Source organism: Impatiens glandulifera, chromosome 1 (genome assembly GCF_907164915.1).
Source record: "Impatiens glandulifera chromosome 1, dImpGla2.1, whole genome shotgun sequence".
Classification (NCBI taxonomy): Eukaryota; Viridiplantae; Streptophyta; class Magnoliopsida; order Ericales; family Balsaminaceae; genus Impatiens; species Impatiens glandulifera.
In genome coordinates, this window is record NC_061862.1 from 94,669,666 (window position 1) to 94,697,487 (window position 27,822).

The 27,822-nt window shown below is 30.4% G+C and overlaps 2 protein-coding genes across 2 annotated transcripts; one reads left to right on the forward strand and one right to left on the reverse strand.

Moving 5' to 3' along the window:
- The first annotated feature begins 9,038 nt into the window (after positions 1-9,038).
- Positions 9,039-12,228, forward strand: LOC124922353 (transcription factor bHLH61-like). The gene is made up of 7 exons (XM_047463088.1): positions 9,039-9,486; positions 9,559-9,678; positions 9,774-9,839; positions 9,948-10,013; positions 11,372-11,620; positions 11,715-11,902; positions 11,968-12,228. Exons 1-7 carry the CDS (start codon positions 9,178-9,180, stop codon positions 12,026-12,028), a joined length of 1,059 nt encoding a protein of 352 aa, XP_047319044.1. The 5' UTR covers positions 9,039-9,177; the 3' UTR covers positions 12,029-12,228.
- Positions 12,229-12,865: 637 nt separating this feature from the next.
- On the reverse strand, positions 12,866-22,604 carry LOC124919333 (DNA polymerase alpha catalytic subunit). The gene is made up of 30 exons (XM_047459560.1): positions 21,453-22,604; positions 21,161-21,331; positions 20,994-21,077; positions 20,830-20,904; positions 20,662-20,726; positions 20,501-20,591; positions 20,223-20,411; positions 19,840-20,003; positions 19,646-19,760; positions 19,253-19,432; positions 19,071-19,184; positions 18,522-18,641; positions 18,123-18,431; positions 17,891-17,983; positions 16,828-16,946; positions 16,671-16,743; positions 16,532-16,588; positions 16,356-16,448; positions 16,112-16,234; positions 15,935-16,032; positions 15,803-15,848; positions 15,003-15,116; positions 14,832-14,915; positions 14,553-14,759; positions 14,385-14,461; positions 14,065-14,290; positions 13,804-13,857; positions 13,595-13,714; positions 13,433-13,507; positions 12,866-13,332 (listed from the first exon to the last, which is right to left on the reverse strand). The coding sequence occupies exons 1-30, from the start codon at positions 22,551-22,553 to the stop codon at positions 13,186-13,188; spliced, it is 4,584 nt and encodes a 1,527-aa protein (XP_047315516.1). The 5' UTR covers positions 22,554-22,604; the 3' UTR covers positions 12,866-13,185.
- Between the last annotated feature and the right edge of the window lie 5,218 nt (positions 22,605-27,822).

Genomic DNA, 27,822 nt, shown 5'->3' on the forward strand with positions numbered 1-27,822 from the left:
ACTGAAGTTAACTTTTTTACAACTAAATTGTAATTTCTTTGATAAACTGAATTGTAATGCTGTAAAATTGAACTGTAATTTTTTATAAACTGAAATGTAATTTCTTATAAACTAAAAATATAATGTTTAATAAACTAAAATGTAATATCTGATAAACTTAATTGTAACGTCTTATAAGCGGAACTGTAACATTTTTTAAAATTGAATTACAATGTGTTTTAAACTAAAATATAATTTCTTATAAACTGAATTGTAATATCTTATTAATTGAACTGTAAGACCATCTCTAACTGTAAAACTTCTTTTCAAACTCATTTGGGTGTAAATGTCACATCAAACAATAATTCTTCTCCAACCGAAAAACTCATTCTCAAACTCAAAAGAATATTATTATAATATTCTTTCTTACATCAACTTTTATAACTTTTTATATCACCTATATATTTTATAAACTTATAAATTACACCACAATATTATAATATCATCCAAATATTTTAAACTTAAATATAAATTAATTATAAAAATTTATTAAAAGTATTATATATATATATATATATATATTAAAGTAATTTTATTTTTTAATATTATTATAATTTTTTTTAAATATTATTATAAATTTATGTTATATAAAAAATATTATATAAATTAATTAAATTAATAATTATATAAATAAGCTTAATATAAAATATAGGATAAAAATATAAACAAATAAAATATATAAATAAATTAAAATATAAATAACTTAAATAAATTAATTATATAAATAAGTTTAATATAAAATTGATAAAATAAAAATTAAAGAGTTAAAATGTAAAAAAATAAAAATATGCGTTTGTTACAGTAGCAACTCAAATATGGGTGCTTTGGACAGAATTTGGGATATCCCAAATTGGGTTTGCGATTTTGCGTACAATTGGAACTGATAATCCCATTTTGGTATCATTTTTGCAGCTCCAATTGGAGTTGCTCTAATATTATTTAAACTGAAATATAATGTGTTTTATATATTGTTAATTGTTATAATATTTTTTTCTTAAATTATATTATAATATTTTTATTTTATTTTATTAAAAAAAATTAAATAAATGTCTTTATGAGTATTTAATTTAGATGAGATATATTTATAAATTAATTAATATTTTTTATTTAAATATATTTAATTTTATTTTCTAGTATAATTATTTATTTATTTGAACTATTTAAAATCTAAATGTTATATTAGATGATAAGAAATGATATAGGCAACGAAATTGTAACGAAAACAATAAAAAAAAAATCATATGTGGCCTTAGGCCTTAGTATGAGAGAGAAAAGAAAGAAAAAACAAATAAAAAGAAAAATAATACAAAAAAAGGAAAAAAAAACAAAATCCAAATCGTGTGCCTCTTCATCTTCTATTTTTTTTTTTAAAAAATACGAAGTTCTTTAATTGAGAAAAGCGTTGAACATGTCGTTGTTTGGCGCTGAAAATACAGTTCATTGACGTTGAACATTCAGTTCAATGACGTTGAACATAAAAAAAAATTAAAAAATCAAGTTTTTAACTGAAAAATGCTCTGAACATGTAGTTAATTGGCGTTGAACATGATAATTTTTTTTGAAAAAAAAAACTAAGTAAAAAAGAATTTGGTTAAAAAAATTTTTTACACAAGTTAATGTTTTTTCCGCAGCCGAAGAAAGAAGTTGTCAGTCGCCAAATAGAAAAATAAACAAAAGATATTTTCGCCGAGGAAAGTTGAGAAAAAAAGATAAAATGCAGTCATTAGTCGCAAGATAGAGAAATGAACAAAATATATTTTCGTTGGACAAAATATATTTTCGTTGGAAAGAGTTGAGAGATAAATGAAATGACAGATTTAAGAGAAATACTTTTTTTCTTCTCTCTCCTACACACTTATGATTGGTGGAATTATTTTCGTTAAAATTGCATTACCCCAGTTAGGGGTGTTCATCGGTTCAGTTTTCGGGTTATTCGAGTTTCTCGGTTCGGTTTATTCGAATTTTTATTTTTTTTAACCAATTTGAAAACCGAACCGAATTCGAATAAATTTTAATTAAATCGAACCGAATTCGAATTTAATATTCAGTTCGAATTTCGAATAATTCGAATTCAACCCGAATACATTTTATTTTATTTTTTGAAACTAGCATAACTTAAAATAAATTGCACCAGTCAGGAATTAAACTCGGGTCTATACCGTGGCAGGGTACTATTCTACTACTAGACCACTGATACTTTTGTTACTTTTATTTATTATTAAATCTTGACTTCAAAATATTCTAAAATATTCTAATTTGATTATTTTAAATTTTTTCTTAAGCTAAGTTTGGAAGAATAAATAATAAAAAAATGAATTCGGTTTGGTTTTCGAGTTAAAACTCAAACTCGAAAACAAATTCGAAAACTGTATTTGAATTTGAATTGGTTTGAAATTCTATTCGAAAACCGAAAATGAAAATTCGAATTCGGTCGGGTATTCGATTCAGACCAAATATTGAATACTCATATTCCCATTCTTTTCTTTTAGATAATATTATATGTTATAGTTTTATTTATATTGTGAATTTATTTTTATTTATTATAATTTTTTTAAATGAAATAATTTCTTAATTTATTTTATATGAAAATAAGTTTTATAATATAATAAAATAAATATTATATATATTAATATTATTTTTTATTAATATAAAATAAATTATTTAAATATAAAATAATTTTGATATATTAATTAATAAAGTGATTGATTAGATATGAGATATGATCGTTGAGTTTTGAGATAAAAATTTAATTTTATCCCAATCAATAACTATATATCAAACAAGTCCCAAATTGAATGGACTTAAATCAAACAATGTTGTTTCTTTTTTAATCCTAAAAAAGCAAGAGCAATAACTGTGATCGAAAGTGGTAAATGACTAGTTGCTATGTTGAAATCTCAAATTCATAGGGTCGCTAGATAGCAACGTTACTTTTTTACTGCTTGTACTTTTACTTAAAAAAAAGGGAAAAAAAAAAGTAAGAAGCTTTAAACTAATTGATAAAATATTGTGTTATTAGTTTAAATAATCTCTAAATGATTTATCGATTTTTTTATACATATCTTATGTCACTTAATTTAATAATTAAAATACTTTTATTTATTTTTTAAAAAATTATATATTATTATATTGTAAGTCTTTTTTATATAAACATTCCCAAACTATGAAGATTCTATTATTTAAATAATCAACAAAGCCGAATTCTTCTGTGTATAAAATTGTTTCTTAGCTAGATTGAAATATATATATAATTAATTCTTCTTTATGTATGATCTTTCTCACAAAAAAATGCCAGAAATTCCCTTGCAACAACGTGATCATTCACCAATAGGACCATAATACAGTGTAAAATAAATTAAAAACTTTCATGTCAATAATTAATAATTTGAAATTTATTCTCGGTTAAGTAATAAAAGTGGTTAAGAAAGGTCACAAATTCACTTTCATATTAAGAAGCGTTGAAAGGAAAGTTACTAGGGATGTCATGCTACCTTCTTACTCGAAAAAAATTATTAATAATACAAAATAACGTTTACAAAATCAAAATCAACAATTGATGATCTAAATATCAAATTGCATAACTAATTTATAAAAATAAAACTCCAAATATAAAAGATTCAACTATTATGCAATTTTTTAAGAATTCTTCCAAAAACGAATTCATTTGTGTTTTTGAACAATGACGGTTGAAGTAGAATAAGTCGAACGAACCAATGAAATGGTATCGGAAAAATCTCTATAAAAAATTCAGAGCGGCAATTAAAATTATCATTAACCGAAGGTTAGTAAACAATGCCAGAAAATGTTCTGTCAAATAAAAATGGATCATCTATATATTGTCGAAATAGCGAGAAATACATATATATCATGGAAAAAAACCTATATGAGGTCATTCATATGAAAAATCAAATCAAGTAACTTTTTATTGAAATAATGAAAATAACTTCATCTGATTATTTCGTCTCATTTGCTACTAAGAAGGGGATAGATAAACTCGACAAAGAATCACCAACACATTGAAAGGTATGAGCAGCAAACGACCCACCAACGATTGAGAATATTATTTGGTCAGTGCAATCTCTAACTTTTGGTCCAATTTAAAAATATCAAAATTTTAAATAACTTCTAACTCTCATTAATTTAAATTTAATTATATATATATATTATAATTTATAATAGCGTGATAATTTTATAAATATTAAAATTTTAATAAAAAATATCTAACATATAATTTTATTAGGGTGACTACTTTAATCCTGGGAATCCCCACAGTTTAGCACGTGGTAATACGGGAATCGTGGTATCTTGAAGTTCGATGATTTCAATCTTGGTTTGTGAGTCAAACATCTTTTAAAATAAAATATTATTTTTAAAAGATTTTGATAGTACCTAACAACTTTTAAAATTAATTATGTAAAAATAATTAATTTTATTCAAATTTTAATAATATGAGGATTTGTTATAATCAAATGACGATTTTATTTTTATGAAATTCGATTTAAATTAATTAAACATAAATAATCTAAGAAAGATTATTTATTTGAAGACATAATCGCCAATTCATTTTAGAAAATCGATAAAAAAAAAAGGTGTACGCGTACAAACGTATTTTGCACTAGAGTTTCGTTTTGGGTTGAAGTTTGGTGATACTCGGGAAAGGGCTTTCGCGCTTTATCCTCCATATCCATTTTAAAAACGATCTCTACTTATAAAGTTTTAAAATGGTATCTATTTATAAAGTTGACTTTTGAAAATCGGTTATATAATGTTTGAGTTTTAACCAATTATTCTTTTTGGTCCTAGTCATGTTTCTAGGTTTAACGTTATTTAAAGTATTAAAACGTCAATATTTAATTGTTGGTACATGCTGTGGGTGATAACTATGGTGGAAATACATGAAGAATGTTAATCATTTTTTAAGGCATTAGTGTTTAAAAATAAACACCAACTAGCCCTTGTTGAAATTTTTTTTTTAAATATTCCAAAATATTTAAAATGCATTTTCTAATTTTTTAGAATTTTTAGAAAATGATTTGAAGTCCCAAAATTACAAAAATAATTTTGAATTTTTAAAAATGGAACCAAATAGGCCCTAAGACCGGAGTCCTAAGGCTTGGGTCTGATTTTATCGGTCGAGGTCCGGAAACCCTCGACCTAGGATCGGGAGCTCTCGATTTGAGTACTAGAGTCTCTAGGTAAAGGTGTTAAGGACTCTCGGTCCTTAGCTGATCTTACTAGTCTAGGTGTAAAAACTTATTATTCATGGACTAGTCTAGGGCTAGGTTTATCGGTTGAGGTGTATAAACCGCTCGGTTTAGGGCTAACTCTAGACTAAGTTCCTCGGTCATTGGTCTCAAGAGTCTCGGTCCTAGGTTTAAATTTCTTGTTCGTGGGTCTTGGGAGTCTCGTCCTAGGTCAAACCTCTCGGTCCTAGATCAAGAATGTCGGTCCTAGGCTCACAGGCCTCGATCCTCAAGAACATAAGGATTCAGTTTTTAAAATTCATTTTTTAGCTATAATTCTTTAATCAAAGAGTTTAAGTAGCTTCACAAAGCTCACAGGAACATGCTAATCGTATCTCAAGACAAAATTTGGGTTTTTGATTTAAAAGCTGTTTTGAAGTGAAAGGAGCTATCCAATAAATTCCTTATAACACGTATACTTGATTGATACCAAAACAAGAATACTGGCTGTTCGTTTTGACCAAATCAAGAAATTAAAAAAAACTCATTTTATTTTGAAAATTTTGATTTTGATCAAACATTATCGGGATTGATTAAACATGATCCTAATAGTTGCCCAACATCATTACAAACATGTTGGGAAGCTTTCTAGGTTTTGATTCGATCGAATTAACCCAAGAACAACCCCATTTTTTTTTTAAATTCAAATTTGGGTTTTTGAGACATTATAGGTATAACATTTATCCCAAATAATTTTATTTTATATTTTGACATTAATCTTTAATTAATTTGATTAATTAATATATTAATAAATTATAATCAATTGTTTTAAATAAGTTTTTAGCTATGGATTAATTATTTTGATCTTATTTATTTAAAAATAATTTAAAATAATTATTTTAATATTATAAATTAGAGCGTAAATTTTTAGTGTTTACCAAAAAAAAAAAAAAATTATATCAATTAAAATATTATATAAATTATGAGACTATAGATGTAATAGTTCTTCAAGATAATAGTGATAATAACTTCAATTCAATGATTCTTTACTAGATCAATGAAAATTAACTTAATATTCGAAACTTTAATTATATTTATGGTTAAGAAGATGACGAACATGGGTAGAATGAAGTATCACAAATACAAACAGATAACAACTCTAAATTGAGTATATTTTTTGGATTATAAAAATTTTGGACAAAGAAATCTACATTAAACCAAAAATAATTCAAATTTAATAGGTAAAAAAATAAAATAGTCATGAAATTGGCCAATAAAGAAAAAAAATCATATATTTTAGATTTTTTTTTCAAATAGAGAATGTCAACTATAAAACTAATTCAACTCTAATTTTGAATTTAAAAAAAATTGAAACTTTATGGCTAGTTTTAACATTTCTCATAATACTTTATCTCCCTCTTTCCATTGTTTTATATTCATTTAATATTTATAAAATAAAAAATTAATTTTTTCATAAATGATCTATTTTCTTAGTAAACAAGTTCTTTTTCATACATAATTCAAATAACATTTCTTTTATTTTATAAAAAATAACTCTATATCAAACAAGCCTTAAATTGCTATTACAAATATACAATATCATCAAAGCCAAACAGGCCCGCTAATTTGTTTATCTGAATTGTGATTTGAAAAAATATATTATATCATAATTTAAGAACAAAAATTTAAACAATTAACTGTTTTTTTTTAATAAATTAATAGAAATCACCATTTAGAAAATACTTGTTATACTAATTAATAACACAACAAATAACTATAATTATAATTAAAAACTAATAACAAAAACTCATTATTTTCATGTTGTTATTCCAATATAGTAATAATCTCAATTATTCTTTCTTGAAACTTGTTTCTTTATAAAAATAAAAATAAAAACTTCTTTTTCTTTGTTGATCCATCTGAGTGCCTTTATAGCGTAATATATATATATATGCTTAATTTTTAAATTGTCTGAATTGAGAGTCGTGGTTAATTTGGATATATATTTAAGAGTAAATTGATACTTGGGTCGGATTGTGGGTTAATCCGTCCATAATTTTATAACGGTTAAAAATAAAATTAAAAATGTTATAGGTATGGTTCGAACTTGCAACATAACAAAATAAGTACAACATTTTAACCAACTAGGCTAATAACACTTTATATTTTAAATTCAACACCAAATTTGATGAACGTGGTGGTTCATCAATAGTTTATAATCGGTCGTAATTTTCTTTTGACTCTGCGCTATATATTTCACTAATATTAGTGAGCAATAATGAAAGAATTCCGTCATATTTGTAAATAGTGGTCATAATTCATATGGATATAGTAAGTCTCGAATGAGCTACTTTAATGGTAGTTTTTACATTTTCCCTTGATTTCACTCGTAGTATGGAAAAAAAGTGGACTCTATAAGTCAAACTAATTGAGTTGAGGAATCAAACTGTATAAATTGTTGTAAAGATCGTTCTGCAATGTGAGAGTAAATGGATACTTGAGTCGGATTGTAGGTTGACCCGCCCATAAACTTAAAAACGGTTAAAAATAAAATTAAAAATGATATCACATTTTTACCGTAATATTTTTTCACATTTTTTATATTATTACTCGTGCAAATGCACGGGATACATGCTAGTGATAGTAATGACAATTGGAAATAGTCTAGTGTTAACCTATCCGATTCGATTGGTGTGATTTTTTTTATCTTTGACCTGGGATCGGAGCGGATCGAGAAACTCGAAATATGTTGATCGAGGTTCGGAGCGGGGATGATATTTACATGCCTCCTACGATTCCTGAACCAAACCAAACCAAAAAAAGGAAATTATTTTTCCTCGGTGATAGTTGTTTAAAATAATTAATATATATTTATTTAATGTAATATTTAATTTATTTATTTTTAGTAATTTATTTATTTTTTATGTCGCAATAATCAATATACACTTAAATGTTTAATTAATTATTATTTATTAAGAAATATTATTCATTTTATTTATTAATGCATGATGTGATACTAAGATACTATCAATTAAAAATGGAGAAAGGAGTTGTCTATTAGGTGTTTATGTTATCATTATTGTTATTGTATATTTGATATTTTAAAATTATTGATACCGAATGTTATTTTCATTTGGTAACGAATATTTTGATAATTGATAACTATATAAGTTTATGAATTATTTTATTATTTATATTTTAAATTTAAATTGTTTTTAGGTGTACTGTGGGACAATTTCGCTCGCTATATTTAAAATTCTCGTCAGGAAATCAGAGCAGAGTTAATAGACTTGGGGGAGGATGGTAATCATATTTCTCGAACCCAACTGTCAATAGTGTATGGTGTAACTTTTTGTTTAATTATATTAGATTTATCGTTATAAATTTTTTTAATCTGAATAATAATACTAGTTTTTATAGGTTTATTGTTTCATATATTCGACTGTATTAATGAATAATAATGATTTTTTCACTATTTTTCTAAATTTGCTTATGAAGCATCATAATTTTGATTGATGGTAAAATATTTGGTATTTATTATTCCTAACATGATTGAATTAGTTGGATTAATTTTACTTTATTGCATTATTCATTATTATCAAATTCAAACAAGTCCAACTTTTTAGAGTAAGAAAATTAAAAGTGATTAATTTTTCAGAGTTAAATCTCCCCCCTGCCCACACTTTCAACGCTTTCTGTTTGCTGCCTTTCTGCAGCCTTCACTTTCACCTAAAGTAGTTGTAAGCTTTCTTTTCTTTTCTTTTCTTACTTTACTTTTTTATTATTATTATTATACACAGTAGAGAGAGAAGAGAAGATGAAAAAGACCGACCCCTGAATACCAAAACACAGCACTATTCCCATTGGGTTTTTCACAAATGATCTTCTTTTTCTTCTTCATCATCTCTAGAAGATAAATTTTACATTTTTACTCGTACCCACCCACCCAACATCAATGGAGGATATGCAGGATGCAGCAGCAGCAGCAGCCTGTTCTTCATCTTCCCCACCTCCTCCTCTTCAACCCAAAGACGACATTTCATTATTTCTTCATCAAATCCTTCTCCGTTCCTCTTCATCCACCCCTTACCACCACCACCACCGTCCTCCTCCTCCACCACCACCACCGCTCGCTGAATCCTCTTCCGCTTGGAATTCCATTTCCTCCGCCGTTTATCTCCCTCCGACCGTCGCCTCCTCCTCTTCCGTCGGAAATACGGACAATGATCCCGACGACTACGATTGTGAAAGCGAGGCGGAGGAGGTAAATAAACTCTCTTCTCCCTTTCCCCTGTTTTTTCTTCCTTACAAAAGAAACCGTGTTCTTGATTTTCAGGAGGGTTTTGAAGCGAATCCTCTGATTCCAGCTCCGGCAGCAGCAGTACGGATTTCTTCTTCTTCTTCTTCTTCTTCAAAGAGGAGTAGAGCAGCTGAAGTTCATAATTTATCAGAAAAGGTTTATTTGTTTGTTTGTTTAATAATCTCTTTGATTCTTCATTTCTCTGTATTATTGTAATCTTGATGATAAATTGTTTCATTTGATGAGGGCAGAGGAGAAGGAGTAAGATAAATGAGAAAATGAAAGCTTTGCAGAAACTGATTCCAAATTCCAATAAGGTTAGGATGTTAATATATATATATATATATTGGATTGATTCATTTAGCATTTTTGGAAGAAGCTTTAAAATTCCATCTTCTTCTTCTTTATATATATTAATTAAACAGACTGATAAAGCTTCAATGCTAGATGAAGCCATTGAATACCTTAAGCAGCTTCAGCTCCAAGTACAGGTATATATTATTTTATACTTCATAGACAGAAGGATCTATCTATTATATGGATTTGGTTTTATTTATATTATTATTGTTGTTTTATTGAATCATATCAAGTGGGTCACTTATATTAAATCATCATCATCATCAGAACAACAGAAACAGAGATAAGACTAGTAATGTAGAAAAAAACAATTAGACATTATTAATATATTATCTCTCAAATGAAAATAGTTTATGGGTATGATGTTTCAGTTTCAATTTTTACAAATATCCTGTTTTAAGTAGGACCTGTGGGTTATGTATGGATTTTTAACCAAAAACTTTTATATTTTATAATAAATTAAAAATTCAAATAAGCTATTTTTTCATTAAACCATTCTTTTGAAAAAAACACATTAGAAAACCCCTCTAAAGGAAAATTTAATAATCCTAAGGTAAGTGGTTTACCGAGCTCATGAACTAGGGCATGACAATGATGCATTTAAAAATATATATATATATTCCATCCTCCCTTTATTTCTTTGATAAAAAAATATTAAAATGAGTCTAGGGCAGTCCCAATCTGTTGGCTCTGATTCTCACTTATAAATGAATAAAAAAATAATTCTTACAAGTGTGAGGTTAATGTGGTATAGTCAAATTCCATAGTATTATTTTTTGGAGCTAGGATTATGTTAGCCAGCCATATTATATATATATAATTTGTATTCTCACATGAGTTGTATTTGAGCAAAGTTGAATGATTCTTCAAATTTTACTATTTTAGTGCAAGTTAATGAGTAAGATTTTAGTTAAACTCTTAAATTTATAAATTATTTAGATTTTACAATCCTATACAAATTTACATAAACAAAGTGAATTTATAAATTCAAAAATAAGTAATAACTTATTAAATAAATGAACTCATTTAATCTATTTTAAAACTATTTACTTATTTTTAGTGTCTTTTATTTTATATTATTTTTTACATTAAATTTATACTTACTTATATATATATATACAAATAATAACAATATAATTAATATTTTTTAAATAAATTTTATGATTCAATGTAAATCTCGATTTTACGAGTTTACAAGTAATAACAATGACAAAAGTATTTCTAAATTTTGACTGTCTTGAATTTTAGAGTGTTAGGTCTCTTGATGCTTAGGCCTTATTTGATGAGGATATTTATTTGAGTAGCAATCACAACTTCAATTGTAAATGTCCATCTAATAAAGGATCAATTTTTTTTTTGAAAACGAGTCTTCACACTCAAACCATTTGCAAAAGAAGATAAACGAGAAATTTATTGACATATGCCATTTGGATCCAGATTTAGGAAGTGTTTTCATTGTCATTTTATATCAGTCAGTGGTTCCCCATTTCAGATGTTAACGATGAGAAATGGATCGAGTTTATATCCTTCTGAGCTATTACAACACAATCAACTTTCCCCTATCAAAATGGAGTACTTTTGTGAAGTCAATAACCCTCTTACAAACATCATCCTCCCTACTGTTCTTCACCAAGAACAACATCATCACATAAATGATCTATTGACAATGCCAAATCAACAACTCACATCGGATGCCAATGATCATAACCGGTTGGGGATTCATCATCTTGTAGAATCCGAGGTAAGTTTTCTTTTTCTTTTTCTTTTTTTTGTTTATAGTGGGAATTTTATTGTGGAACTAATTGAGCATATTGTTGTTTGTGAAATCTGAAAAGTGTCCATTGCCTCATCATCATCAACAACTCAACATGATTCCAGATTTTCAATCATTGTTTCCTTTAAATGCAAGAGGAGGATCAAACTTTAAGGATGATGATTTGGAATCTTGCATCCTAAGAAGATCAGATGGTCAGGATGATGACATGCCGTCATCGTCGTCGGTTTATCTGCCCCATTTGAGTGGGTGAGTATGTTTTCCTATTCGGTTTGTGGTTTTCACAACAATTGTATGATTCATTTTTTGTTCAGTTTGAAGAGAGGAAGAAGAGATCTATCAACAGCTGCAGAGGAATTGGATGGAAAGTTCTAATCTGGGGTTTTGGTGGATATTTCATCAATGAATTCCCTTGTTGCTAATTATTTGATGGAATTGTTTAAGATTCAATCATGAAGATTAGTTTTGTTTTGAAATGTGGATAGTATAATTGACATGGAATGTGTGATCTTGAACTAATTAAGAGGAATGCCATAAATTCATCTTTTAAAGTTAAGTTTGGAACTAGATATCAATTTCAATCTGACTAGAAGTGCATCTAAATATTAATTCATATTTTGAATAGAATATGAAATAGAGGAAAGACAACATATTTAGAATCTTATCAATTTATATTTTCTTTTACTATTTTACCTATTGAATAATTTTGTTTTATCTTATTCAGATCATTATTTGTATTTTGATAAATAAGTAATTTTGGTTTAGAAAAATCATGTATGACACACCACTAAGTTTGCTTGCCACTAAAGTTTCTTATTAAGTTTAGTTCCCAAAATGCTTAAATTACTATTATTAGTTTATTGTTGTTGTATTTTTGTAACCTAAAAAAAAAAAAATTAAAGGTGTATTTGAGAAATCTCATCCCAACTGAGAAATTTGAGGAAACATCTTACCTTTTAAAAAAAAATCTGAGAATTTTTCATTCCATATGTAGGTGAGTTTGTGAAATTAGGGTTTTAGTCTCCTAATTATGTTATGTTAACTAGGGTTTCAGTCTTTTTATATGCTTGTGCATTTAAAAATAAAAATGAGTTTAAGCACTATAAATACTTAGTACAAATAGAGATTCTAAAAATAATAATGCTAGTCAAACTATGTTTAATTATTGTTGCTTTTAAATATGATGATGTTGGTACTGCATGTTATGTTAAATGAATGTATTTTAATTATAGTAGTAGAGGTATATTAATATCAACAATAATGTCACTGTCTTCTCTCCATAATTGTAACAACTACTAATAATACAATAATTGCATAAAGAACTATAGAGAAATTAGGGTTTCTAAGTACAATTACCCTATGACATGTTGAAAAGAAAAAAAGGATTTCAAATTTCAAATTGTAACTATTAGATCCTTCATTTGCACCCATCCATAAGAACACCTATCGTCGCGCATTTTTCTACACGGTTGTAAATGCAAGATCTACCAATGGCTTGATTCTTCTAATCAAGTTCAATTTGATATCAAATTTCAAATTGTAACTATTAGATCCTTCATCTGCACCCATCCATAAGAACACCTATCACGCATTTTTTGGACGGTTGTAAATGCAAGATCTACCAATGGTTTGATTCTTCTAATCTCGTTTTCAATTAAGATTTTGCTATTCTTCTCTGCCTGAAATCCCATTAGATTAAAAAAAATTACAAAAGAGTCCCCATGTCAAATCAAGAGTAACCAACTGAAATTATTTTTCTAAGGGAATAGAATGAGAAACCTTGTTGATGCAATTTGCAGTGTCCAAGACATGACAGAAACAACTAAGTTGCTTGTAGAGATCAGCTTCTGTGTACTGTTGTTGAGATTAGACAAAAAAATTGTTATTTTTTTACCTTTTGGACTTGATTAGAGATAAAGTAAAAAAGTAAGTAAAATTAACCTTTCTAGTGAGTCTGCCATTACAAAGAGGATAATTGGGACAAATAGTTCCTCTTTCGGAATCGCCAATTACACGCAAGTTGAGACTTCTAGTTGTGTACTTGCATGTTTCATCGTCACACTGGGGAGAATAAACAGATTTTCGAATATGCATAGTAAAAATTCAGCCAAATCAAAAACTTTTTGTTAATAAGGTTATAAAAATCATACCACCATTAAGCCTTTGTAGTATGTTGAGACAAACCCTTCTGCTTGCCTTTTGACCTGGCAGTGTAAGAATCATAGAATCAAAGAAACTTCAGTCTCAATAAACAACTAGGATAAACTTAGAAACTAAGCCAGTTCATGTCAGTGTCTAAATCTAACATGCTTTGTCTCCCAATACAACTATTAACTTTATTTTATTTGTTGCTTCATAAAAGTAATATAAATATTGATTTGAGAATCAAACAAACTCCAAGAAAGAATTACCTGATTGGCTATGGAAGCTGGAGATATTATACCCATATCACCTTCACCTGGGCATTTGGTACAACGTAATTTATGCCAGAAACTATTGGAAGGTTCTTCTTCAGTCTTTGGGTCTGTTAGCTCTTGTTGCTTGATTATTGAGCATACAGAACTGAATATAGTTGGACATTCAAAGGAACCAGAACAACTTGGGCATGATAAAACCAACGGCTCACAATCCCTATATCTGCTTTAATACAATTGAGGCCCCCTATAAGATCAAACTGAAAAAATAGATGCAGATAGATCTTGTATAAATACAACTAGAAAGAAATGGATACCTGTCGTCATCATCTAATGAACATATGAGCGAAGGCGAAGGATCATTGTTGACAGCTTCATTTGATCTACCTTGGAACTAGATATTGAAAATGTTGTTTTCCATATTAGTAAAAAACACAAGAAATTGAATAATGATAATAGGACCAAGGGGGAGAAGGAAAACTAACCTTAGAGGAATCCAACCCTAAACAATCAGCTAAATGTGCTGGGCTTGTTCCCTGAATCGAAGCACATAAACGGGATACAACAGGATGAATCTGCTGTGCTAGATAGTAATTAATATCAATTATCCATTTTCCATTATCTTGCTTCAGTTCATCTGGATGCCTTGCCCTCTGAGCGATCCCCACTGAGTTACCAGAAGTTGTAGTACCCTGTTGATGATGCAACAATCAAGCTTAGCTGAAAAACAAATCTGGAAAAAAATAGTAAAAAAAAACACACACCTGTTCACAGCAAATTACATAGGGAACCGTATCACCAGCAGAACATCCCGCAGTGTAACCATTTTTCTTTAGTCTAAGTGCAACCTAGGAATAATACATGATTAAGAAAACCTAAATGAAACAATTATTTTTCTTCATTTTTTATATTGATTTTGTGGATTAGAGCCATACCTCAACATGAGGTTGATTTTTGGCATCTGGATAGGCTTCAGGAGGCTTAGTTAATGATTTTGTGATAACATACTTCTCCAATGATATCTGTCCATTCCTCATTTCCTCTTGAACCTGTTTAACACATCTAGATATTAATACCAAAAAATATTGAACTGATTTCTAATTATTTGAAAAGATCAATTTTGTGAGATTTCCTTTCAGATGCGGGTCTAGATTTCGCATTTAAAATATGATGATTCTGAACTTAGTGTGATACAAATTTAGGAACGAAACTGTTTTAAAATGCGGACTATGTTGACCACTTTTCATAAGCTAGTCTTGGTGTGCTTAATCAAACAAACACTAAGAGCCCATATGTTTGCAATTCTAGTTTAATCATAATTATAAATCTAAGCATTTACATTTTTTTCATTTGGATTATAATCCTAGAAAATCTATATTTGTTACAATTTGTTAAAAATCACAATGATGCAGAAAAAAATAGAAATGAAGCCAAAAATCACACTATAACTTGGATAATGACCCGGGAAATAAATTTTATAACAAATGAAGCAAAATGTCACACAATAATCTGAATCATGATCCAAATAAATAATATAGATCATGATCTAAAGTATAATCTAGATTATGATCTAAAAAATTATATGGACAAAAAACTCCACTTTAGATTTGAACTTTATAAATTTCCAAATGGATCGTGATTGTGACACATATTGGGAATTTTGATGCTTTGAACACATTGAATTGTTGGAAAGAATTTAAATCTCAAACAGTGAAACTATATTTCAAGACCATACCTTCCTCAGAGCATTGTGTATTGATTCCACAACATCCTCACATGTACTGCATACAATATTAACCATGGAAGGGAAATAAGAAAATTAAGATGCAAATTGTGAAGAAAACACAAATTGTCACATTTGTATTACCCTCCAGAAAGTATTTGACTGAGACAGAAATCACCCAGTTCTTTAGATAGCATACTCCAGTCACGTCGAACCATATCAAGCCCCTTTCGCTCAATAACCTGCATGAACACAAAAAAACATGTGAAATGAATGTGCTAAGCCATTCAAAAGAGGAAAACACAATGGATAAAATTTTACCTCGTATGGTTTCCCATCCTTAAACTGCAATTTGACTGCAGCATATTTCTTTTTCTTGAGCAGTAACATCCTTTTGTACAAACCATCAAGATCAATTTCTAGGCATCTATATTTTTTGTTGACCTAACAACAAATATATAAAAGATTGTTAATGACAAACCAAAGGATTCAGTTAAACTTGGCTTTTACTTGGTAGACGAATCAGCAAGTGATTAAGACTTCCAATTTACAATTAAGACTTTACCTCTTGGATGACCTTATCAGAAATTGCTCTAGCTTTAGCAACATCATCAAGTCCACTATAAATCATAATTGAGTCAGTATCACCATATATCACCTGCCATACAAAATAAATACTTTTTAGAAAATCCAAAAAGTAATTTGAACCAAAAAGTTTTAAAAATATGGCATCTATAAAACCTCCAAGTTCAAATTATTCTGGACAAGATCAACAGTACTTTGGAGGATCTCCCTTCCCTGACAAACAAATATGCATATGAGAACCATTTCAAAATTTTGATCTATTGCCTTTTCAAGTCAAGAAACAAAACCTCCTTACTTGCAACGTTATGAGCTCTGCTAGTGGCTTCGCATAAAACCTGGAACTGGAAAACCCTAGGCATCCATACATACTGCAAAGCAGATTCAGGACCAGAAAGGTAAGATTAAGCAAAGAAAAGTACAGATCAGGTGAAGTACTAAGTCCAAATATAAACCTGTTTGCAGTGAGTTTAAGAGCTTGTTGTTGTATATCAAACTGCTGGGCCTCTAGACCAGATGCTTTTTTCAGCAATGCTTTAACAGTTTTCCTCCGGTCAACCAAATTTCTCAATAACTACAAAGTAAATATTGGTTAGGAAAAAATCGTGTACAGCAACATGCTAAAAAATCACCAAAATCATGGTAACAGTGTAAGAAAATAGAAGAAAGAAGCTGGATGTGTTTTTTTATTAATTTAGGAAGCTGGCACAATCCTCACATTAACCCGTGACTTTTGGTCTCTTAGGCACGACTCTTGTCACTTAAGCTAACCTAGTGGGTTTGGAAGTACTGTATGTTTTTAGTATTAAAAGGAGGAAGGATAAGTTTCTTTCAATGCACAATTGCATGAGGATTTTATGTCCATATTATATCTAAAGAAACTGAACTCAAAATGGTTCATCATATTATTTGATTCACAGAAAATGTATGAAATATCGCCAGAATTTTAGGCACAAGCCAAGTTCCAGAAAATCATCAATGTATCAGCATAAGAAAATCAAATTAGCAATTAGGTAGGAACTGACAAGCAATACAGATGTTTTATACATTGTTTTACATGAATCAGTATTTTTATCATATAAAATATTGCATCTGTTTCTCACTATCATAAAAATTATTGGTCCTTGCAGGTTAGAAAACTCTCATAACTTTCTCAACATAGTCAAGAGATACATACGTGTCAACTATCTCTTTGTACTACTTTCGCTCCATAGCTTCCAAAGATACTAATTAAATAAACTAAATTGTGTTTCAATGAAACACATATGCTATATGAGGATAGGTTTTTGTAGAATTGTCTTAAAGAGTTCTTTTATGAAGGTTTTTATTTAAATAATCTGATTAAGTAGGAAAAAATCTTATTCCATGAAAAAGTGGATTATTTGGGGTTATTTGAATTAAATGACTAAATTATCCTTTGTATTTAATAATTTAAAATGTTATAAAATATAAATTAAGGACATTTTAGTTGATGATTTGATTATGGAGTGATAAGGGTTTTTTGAAAAATAAGCATACCTCAGGCAGAACACCAAATTTTTTACTGGTTGGCAAACTAGGAGCTGATCCCTCTTGGGATCTTTCAACCGTGGTGAAGCAAATATTGTATTCCTGTTAAAACAGAAGGAGATTAATTATATGGGGATCTATAAAAGAATGTTAGAGGCACTGTCAAGAGAGATGGCTGCAAGCAAATCATAGAAGTTGAAAAACCGGGATAGAAACAAAACATTAGTCATTCTTGATTAACCTGAATAATCGACGGATATAAACTATTGAAGTCCAGAAGTAGAATGTACTTATCATACAATCCTCTCTTTGGCTCCAATACTAATCCACCAGAATATGCCGGGCCCTTCTTAGACTTCACATGGTCATTCTCCAGATGACCATCATCCACATTTATATCATCAGTTTCATTGGTTTCAGCACCATCTTTCACTTTTCGTTTAAGTACTTTCTCTTCCTTGGGATGATATGATAACTTGTCTGGAAGAATATATTTCTTGCCATGGAATGCATGCAGCAGAAGATATTCTACTCTTTGTGCTCTAGCACCCTGAGATCAGAGATAGATGGAAAAGAGATTCAGCATGAAATGCAAGCCACAGAATATATACAGTGAATAGTTTGGACTTCATGAGCTCACTTGCAGGGTCTTTCCCCAGAGGTTGCCACTGATTTTAGTCAACTGACGAGTGAGAGGCAGTACACTCAAATGAAACATGAGTTCCATTGATAGCCATGCATCTGTCTCGTTACATTCAATCTGAAGCCATTAAAAAATAAGATCAGCAAATGTGTAAAGAAAATTTTAGTGCAAATAAAAGGTAATGCCTCTCAAACTACCAGCAATCAATCTCCCGGATAGTTTCATTTATGCTGATAAGAGCTGATAGAAGTCTCAGATTGTTCATTTAAGATGATAATATTAGGTCAGTTTGTCAAACCATTTTATCTAAATCAAACCAAACTAACAAGTAGATCGGAGTACAAAATTGTTGTAATCGTTTCAAAAGTTATATTAAAGTATATGAAAGTTGGCTGAAGTATCCATGATGGGAGGAACTGGAATATAACCAGAAACTACCCAAGATCTTTTTTCACTTCCTCGTATGTTTGGAATCCATTCTTAAAATCATAGGTTTCAACAAATGACACTTTCCTACAAGTACGATAGTTATTCAAGAACTCTTACAAGTTCCATCAGCGATTCTGAGCTTTGAAACATCAAGTGAACTTCATGTGGAGCAATTTCTTTCCTTTCCTTGTTCAGCTGATTCTTTGCTAATTGTGTCAGAGAATAACTGACCTGCAAGAGAAGCACCAGTCCAATGATGTCAAGGGTCCCAGAAGAATAATTTACTACCTGATTTATACCTCTTTCAGCAGGTCTCTCGAACATAAAAATGTATCACATAAAAGTCTTCCTGCAATGCAAGACATGATCCCTGGAGATGCACCAGAACCGAAAATTGAGTTTCCTTTTTTAAGTTTGGGCATCATTGATCGTTTCAAACGACCTATTTTGGACCACATGGTGCTGGGCACCCTGCAAGCCTGAACAATCAAATAAAGATACATGTATCTCTTAGAGAGTTTATGTTACTGAAGATATGTATTCAAAAGTTTTGTTGCAGTTGCAGGTAAATAAAATATCATCTGTAGGCATTACAACAATATTTATTGATCATTCCTATCAAAGCAAAATTAAAATATCTAAAATTGTCACTTGTTCTGACAGTATATCAATAAAAAGAATTAAGCTCTTACCTGGGCTCTGTGAAGAAGAACGTCCAGATCAAAACCAGAAATATTGTGCCCCACAAGGACATCACTATCGAGCTTGTGCAATTCAATCAGCAAACGGTTTAACAAGGCCCGTTCACTGAAACAAAGGAAAGCCCACATTTAGCTAATAAAGACACGTTCTAAAAAGTTGGCGTTGCAAGAAACTGTCAAAATACCTGCTTTCAGTGCAGATAACAACTGATCGAGCTTTTGTATTTCTCTCATCAACGTGTTTAGTGAACCCCATGGGAAATATGCTCCCGTCAAGCTTTCTCACGACACTAAAATGTCTAATCATGCCCGGTCTTGTCCATTCAGAGGCTAATGAAGGAGAATCAATCTGAAAGTAATCAACCATTACTGTCAAACACTAATCACAGGATGCAAGTTGGGGAACAAGGAGCAAACACAGTATTATTGATACATCGACCATGATCATCACAAGGCAAGGGAAGATCTAACTACATCTCAAAACTCGTTAAGCATAGCCTTCTATCAATCATTTGAAAAGTTCTAATGAACAAATGCCTCAACTACAAAACACAATAAATATACATACCTTTGATTTCTGGCAACAAATTATTGATGCAGATACAATTTCATTCACATTCTGTTTCTCATTTAGGATAGTTTTGAGATTTAGAGCTGTAACAACCACAGGAGGAATCTCCATTGTATTCTTTGTGGTAGATGAATTTTGTACATCTTTTGGGCAATCAACAATAACTTCAAACTTGCACCAGCTTACCTGAATAAAACACATTGTAACAGAATTAATTCTGAAATTGTAGTTACTTGCATGATAACATCAAAAAGAAGAAAAATCCCAAGTCTCACCCGCTGAGGAGATGGACAGCTGGAAAATTTCTTAATTGATAGCCAGGAAGGTCCCATTATCTTCCTCTTAATAAGAAAGAGCTCCAAAGGACTGCAAAAGCAACGTTGTTTTAGGTCCAGAGGGGATAAAACTATATATCACAAGCTTAACACATGTATACCTGGTATGAGTTCCAAGCAGAGCACTAAAATTTTCTCCCTTAAGATCAGCAGGAAGCGGTGGGTACTGCACTTACAAATGCAAAAGAGTGTTAGAGAAGATAACATTGAATGGAATTATTTGATAATTGAGCAGTAATAAGCTTTAGGCCTGTAATGTACAAGAGTACCTTGAATGGATAGTTGATCTTAAGGGCGTAGTTCTCTCCAGAAGGTATATCAGAGCGTTCAAATGCATAGCTCCTCTAAATACATGCAGAAGAATCAAATCATAAGCAATGGTCAGAAGGAAACATTGACAACAGTTGACACAATGAAGATAATTTGCACAGACCTTGACAGGTGTCATGCTAAAACTTGAAACATTGCAATCGATTAACTGATTTTGTACTTCAGTCTTCAGTTCTGATGCAATCTCCTATATACACCACACAATAAATGAGTTCATAGATAAGGGAAATGGAGTTATTAATAAGAGAAATGACATATCAAAAGATATACAAGCAACTGTGTGCGGAAAGCTGCCATGGATATTCTTGACTCTTCAAGATCCTTCTCAAGCTTCAAGACCTTTTCATTCTGAATGAGAGAACAAGTTGGAATTGCATAAAGACACCTCTTCATGTTCTTTACAACCACACAACAGCTTTGATATGTAGATCCGGTTTTGACCTGATTCGCAATCACAGACATCAAATTTTATTTATTTGGACCTGAATTACAGTTTACAAAACACTTGGGGATGGTTTATAAGAGTTTATTACATGGAAAACAAGATCTCAAAAGAACATACCTTCCCAAAGAGATATATGGTGCCTGTGTTAGCACCATAAAATTCTTCATGAGCGTCAAGCAAGTAAAAGGGCATTGACCCATCAGATTCTACAAAGAAATCTTGTTTTTCTTCAGAAATTGAGCTGGAATGTAGATCCACTCTATCTTCTACACCGCTAGCATTTCCTGCATTTCGAACTTCCTGCCATCCAGAAGTAGCACTGAATGCTGAATCTGTCTTCTCTTTGATCTTGGCATTCAGAACAAAACCGTCTTCCTTCTTCTTTGGAGATTCTACCTTCGCCGATTCTACATTCTTCTCAACATCATTCGAAGTATTTTCCTCCTCCACACTTCTCTTTGGAGAAAATTCACAAGCATTTAGGGGTTCTTCACTTACCAATACCCTGGAGGTATCTTTCTCCATAACCTGCTCAATTTTCTCATCATTGAAGATCAAAGATTCACCATTTAAATTGGCAATAATTGTCTTATCAGTCTTAATTGGTGTCATTATATTTGCACATCGTGAATTTGACTTATTTGTATGAGCCTTCCGTCGCCTCTCCCTATCAGTCTCGTCAGGAGCAAACTCAGCAAGTACATCATCAACAATACTATCGCAAGAAAAGTTCTTCGCTTTCTCATCCTTATTCTTAAAATTCGACGAAGTAAACATATTAGAGAGTCGTTGCTTACCCATTAGTGCTGCCGCAGCAATAAGAGGGGAAGGCTTTTTCGGCGGCGGATCTTTCTTCTCTGTCGTCTTCTTCTTCTTCGTCCTCCCCGATCTCTCTTCATCCGATTCATCAGATGAAACAGGAAGCCCACGTTTTGTCCAATCCTCCTCTTGACCATCGTCAGCATAACCAAGACCATCGTCGTCGACAATAAATCCCTTCACTTCTTCTCGGCGTTTAGCCTTTAGGGCATCGTACTCATCTTCGTCAATCGTATCGTAAACAGGTTCCTCGAGTTTAACCTGAAAGCCGCCGTTTTCACGACGACCACTGGTGCGGATTGTTTTTAACCTCTCGAGGGCTTCCTTGCGAACCGAAGTGTTGGTTCCTCTACTCCTCCGCCTGCCGGCGACGAGAGGCAGAAGCTCATCATTGTCCATTACTTTGCTCCTATTTTCCTTCGTAGATCTCTAGCTTGCTAACCAGAGTGGATGAAGACTGAACTACAAAATCTGACATTTTTGATGTAAAACTGGCGGGAATACTTCTAGGTTTTGGCGCCATGAAGAAGTTCATACTTGTCCTTCACTTTATTGCTAATGTTCTATTAAGGTCTTAATTTATAGAATGTTCAATTTAATAAATATTCATTTAAATTAATTCATTATTATCTCAATTCCCAACTTAAAACTAACCCAAAAAAATAAGATAAAAATATAAAATAAACCGAATAAACACAAAATTAGACGCTGAATTTATTTATATTCCTATAATCACGATTAGATGGGATTTGAAATTCTTACCAATCAAGACTCATGCAGTTTTATTACATTTATTTATTTATTTATTTTATATAACCGATCGAGTATAAATATATATTTATTCTTACTATGGGTCTTAAAATAATTAAACTAGTATAATCAATATTTTCAAATAAAATTTAATAATTAAATATTAATGTATTTGAAAAAAAAATCAATATTTTATTTTATAACTGAAATAATATAGTTGTAATTATTTTATATCTGAAATACTTGATTCTAAATTCGATTTATATTTTACTATTTGACCGATGAGTAACTATATTTTTATTCTCATTATCGATTTGTCGGGTATTATTATCTGATTAAATATCTATAAAATATAGAAATTAAAATAAATATTTAATTTTATTAAGTAATAAATAATTTTAAAATTATAACTAAAGTGATAAGAACTTGATAAGAGTGGTTTTTAACGAGATCAAATGTGACAATCTAATTTACATTTAAAACATATTAGACCAATTTTTTATCTTCCAAAAAATACTAATTTAAAACTAGTAACATTATTTATCTACATAATCATTTTGAAACGCTAACTTTAGAGTTGGTTAGGGACGAAATTTGAATATATATATATATATATATATATATATATATTTAATTATTTAAGTATTGATTCAGATAAAATAATGTTTTATAATTTTTTTTAAATTATATATATATATATATATTAATAAATTTAATAAAAAATTAAATTCTTCAAACTCGTCTTTTAAGTATTATTAAAAAAAGTGTTTAAATTATGAGTGTTATTAATGAGAAAGAATTAATTTATTTGTTATTAAAAAATAAAGTTGGGTGAAAGGCATTTGTACCAGCTTTCTTATTTTGTATCCCTAAAAATAATATAAAATAATAATATCCATATTTTAGAGAATCAAAATATAAATTATTTTACATCAGCTTCCTTGTCCTTATCCATATATCATTTAAATATTCATTAAAATAACCAACTTTTCAACCACCTCAACCACTTAATTACTTATTCATATATATTTAAATATTCATGAAAGAGAAAATATATTATTTTATTATTTAGGAATGTTACAGTAATCCCTAAATATAAAGATTCACTATTCATCATTCCTAAAAAATTATAAGGATAAGGAATTTGATAAAACATTTTTTACAACTTTTATATTATTTATCTTCATAATAGAGATAGAACACATTTTAAGGATTCTGCTACAAATGTTCTAAGTATAAACAACAAAATAAATGATACATGATAAATTATATAGAAAAATAAGTATTTTTTTAATATTAATATAACCTATTATTGAGTTTGAGATTCGTACCTATCCTATGGATTGGGCTGTCCTAAGTCGGTTTATTTATTTATGTTTTTTTTTTTTTTTATGAAAAAGGTTGTACTAAAACTAACTCATAACAACAAAAGAAGAAGATGAGGGTGAGAAAGGGGAGAGAGAAGAATAAAAAAGAAAATAAAATAAAAGAAAAGGAAATAGTGATTTTTTTTTTATTTTTTTATTTTTTTTTAAATATTGTCATTGGGATGCTCTAGACTTAGGCTTACCTGGCCGACCCCAATGTATTTTAAATACATTCACAATAATTAAATAAATTAATTTTTATGTATTTACTTTAAGAAATTTATTAATGTAAATTTTATAAAATAAAATAAAAAATCTATCAAACCATATATAAATAATCAACTTTCCTATTTCAATTTTAATTTTAAAACTAGGAAAATCACATATTAATAGAGGTGTTCAATATTTGGCCTGAACCGAATATCCGACCAAATTCGAATAAAACGAATTCAAATTTCATTTTCGATTTTCGAATCGAATTTCAAACCAATTCGAATTCAAATACGGTTTTCAAATTGATTTTCGAGTTTGAGTTTCAACTCGAAACCAAACCGAAAATCGAATTCATTTTTTATTATTTATTCTTCCAAACTTAGTTTAAGAAACAACTCAAAATAAACAAATTAGAATATTTGAATTTAAAATTTAATAATAAAAGAACAAAGAAATAAAAACATTAGTGGTCTAGTGATAGAATAGTATCTTACCGTGCAATTTATTTTGAGTTAGGCTAGTTCTCATCTATTTCAAAAAATAAAAAAAAATGAATTCGGTTTGAATTCGAACCGAATACCGAAGTCGGTTCGGTTTAATTAAAATTTATTCGAATTCGGTTCGGTTTTCGAATTGGTTAAAAAAATAAAAATTCGAATTAATCGAACCGAGAAACTCGAATAACCCGAAAACCAAACTGATTACATCTACATATTAATTTGTATCATGAACCGTTTATTATGTATTTTGAATCAGCTATTTATCTATTTTTAATAAAATTATGGATTATTAAAAATAAATTGCATTAACTAAATGTCTTAAATAAAATTAAGTCAAACTTTAATTTATAACTGTTATATAAAACATTTATGTTAAAATTAAATATTTTCTTGAAAATATATCTTTTCAAAAGAGACGTTATCGTGTTATCTTTCCTTATTAGTGATTTTTGGGAACACGCACTATTAAAGTAACGGTTCAACTGTTGGCAGTTTGAAACACATTTTGATAAACTTCATTTAAAATCGGAATGCATGCTGATAATCTCTCACATTTTATCTACAAACCCTAAAATCCCCTATTCGCTCTACCTTCTCTCTAAAAATATTCCTCACATTCATCAAACTAATGATATGACTAAAGAATCGGGTTTCTCTACGAATATTATGTAAGTAGATTTCAAATCCATTTATGGATCGGAAATGTCGGAGATGGTGCGTATCTTTCAATGTATTGAAGCTTCCGGTCTCAGATTGTTCTTGAGCGGCCTGAACATTTGTTACGATCTAGCAATACAGGAATTTTTCGCATCTGCAAAATTCATCGGTGACTCCATAACTGCCACGGTAAATAGCACATAGTTCACAATCACGGAAGAACTATTCGCTAAAGTTCTAAAGCTTCTAAGAACCGGGAAGAACTTTTCAGAAGAAATAATGTCTCCCGATGAGACGTCCCATATGCAATCTTTATTTTCCGATAGTGATGCTCTAGTTAGTTGTAGCGGAAAGAAGGAGGACTTGAAGTACAAGTACCGTGCTCTGTGCGATATTGCGGCTAAAGCGCTGTAGGGAAGAGCCAGAAACTTTGACACAATCACTCAATCTAAGTTTGATATGATGAGTGCAATAATCAAGAGCGATAACATCAACTAGGGATTCGTCTTATTCAACATTTTGAGCGAAATGGTGTCTCCCCACACAAAGAGAAGTCTGGGGTTATCAGTCCAAATAGGACATATTCTGAAGCACTTATACATCCCGACCGCTCTAGGTATTCCGGTAAACCCTAACAAAATAATGACAGCTGCAACCGGTGGTAAATACATTATCAGGGGCAAAAAGGCCAAAGAATCTACCTCTGAACCCTCTAGACAGCAGTCTAGCATCAAAACTGTCGGTACAAAAACGGTAGAAGGAAGGTCAGTGGGTGGCTCAAAGCGTATTAATACCTCCACTCGCGCCACGTCCTCAAAAAGACTCAAATCAAACGTTGAGTCTACCGCTAACACGAACAGCGTTGTAAGAACTGGACTTAGAGAGACCGGTGAAATCACCTCATCTCGAAAAAGAACTTGATCTGAGGTAAATATCCCGACTCTACCTCTATTTAATGCATCACCTGTACTAGCTGAAAGTACAACTCCTCCTACTATGATTGAGCCTGCAGTTTTAGAGGTTCAATCGATAGTTAATGTTTTTACACCAAAAACTGTTGATCCTGTTGTAAATAATTAGTCAAGTTCTATTGAAACCAAGCAGTTAGAAGTACTGTAAACTGACCGGCCAAATGAAGGTTCCCAAACCGAATAGTTAGAAGAATTGCAAACCGGTCGGTCCGAAGCTGACAAAACCGGTCGGTCCAATCCTCTACAAACCGACAAGCCCGAAATTGCTATTACCGGTCAAATCGATATTGATCAAGCTATTTAGAAAGAGATCCCAACTCTGGTAATATAATCCTCAACTACTGATGTTCATACGACTATCGTAGCCGCTGATGAGAGATCAATTCCTACTCCAACATTTCCACAAGGAATCTTTGCACACTACTCCTCATAAAATGAACATGCATTGAGAAGGGCTCTAGTTGAATCATTCTCTTCTTTTACTATTATGAGAACAACGAGGCAACTTGAAATCAGAGAATCGGTTATAGAACCTAAACAAGAGGAAGTCGTCGATCTAGGCAAAGGTAAGCCATGCAAAGGTATTGTTGTTCCTCCTCCTGACTCGCCTCTTGATGTCACCCCAAAGGCACAAACATCCATTCAACTAATTCTCGAACAGGTTAAAGCTACTGCTATGTTGAAAATTATTGTTTTCAACTCTTGGGCGAACCTCAGATTGGAAACAAGTTTCAGTGAATTATTCCCGAATTTAGCAGATAATGAGAAATGGTCAACACTGTTGGAATTGTAAGAATCAGTTTTTTCCATTGCTAAAACAAGGATTGTTGTCGCAGCTCTCAGAAGAAGTGAATTCGTGGAAGCTTATGCAAGGGGCCGCACGATTTTTCCTGCCATCAAGGCATGCCAGATGAACTTTAACCCTAACTCTGACACAGCGAAAATAGATGCAAAGGTAATTAATCATCTTAATGGCCTACTAGAGAGGTACATATCCACTACCCTCAAATATGTGGATGGTGGCGAATGTTCTAACTCAGAAGAAACGAGAATTCCTTCTCATTGAACCGATTTAAATCATGACGACGAAAATGAACCTTTAGACTTCATTGAAGAGATGTCTCCCCCCAAGGCGAATGTCAACATATCAAAACTGAGCCAATCAACAATGAAGAAACTCAGAAAGAACGGACAAATGCAGAAGACCGTG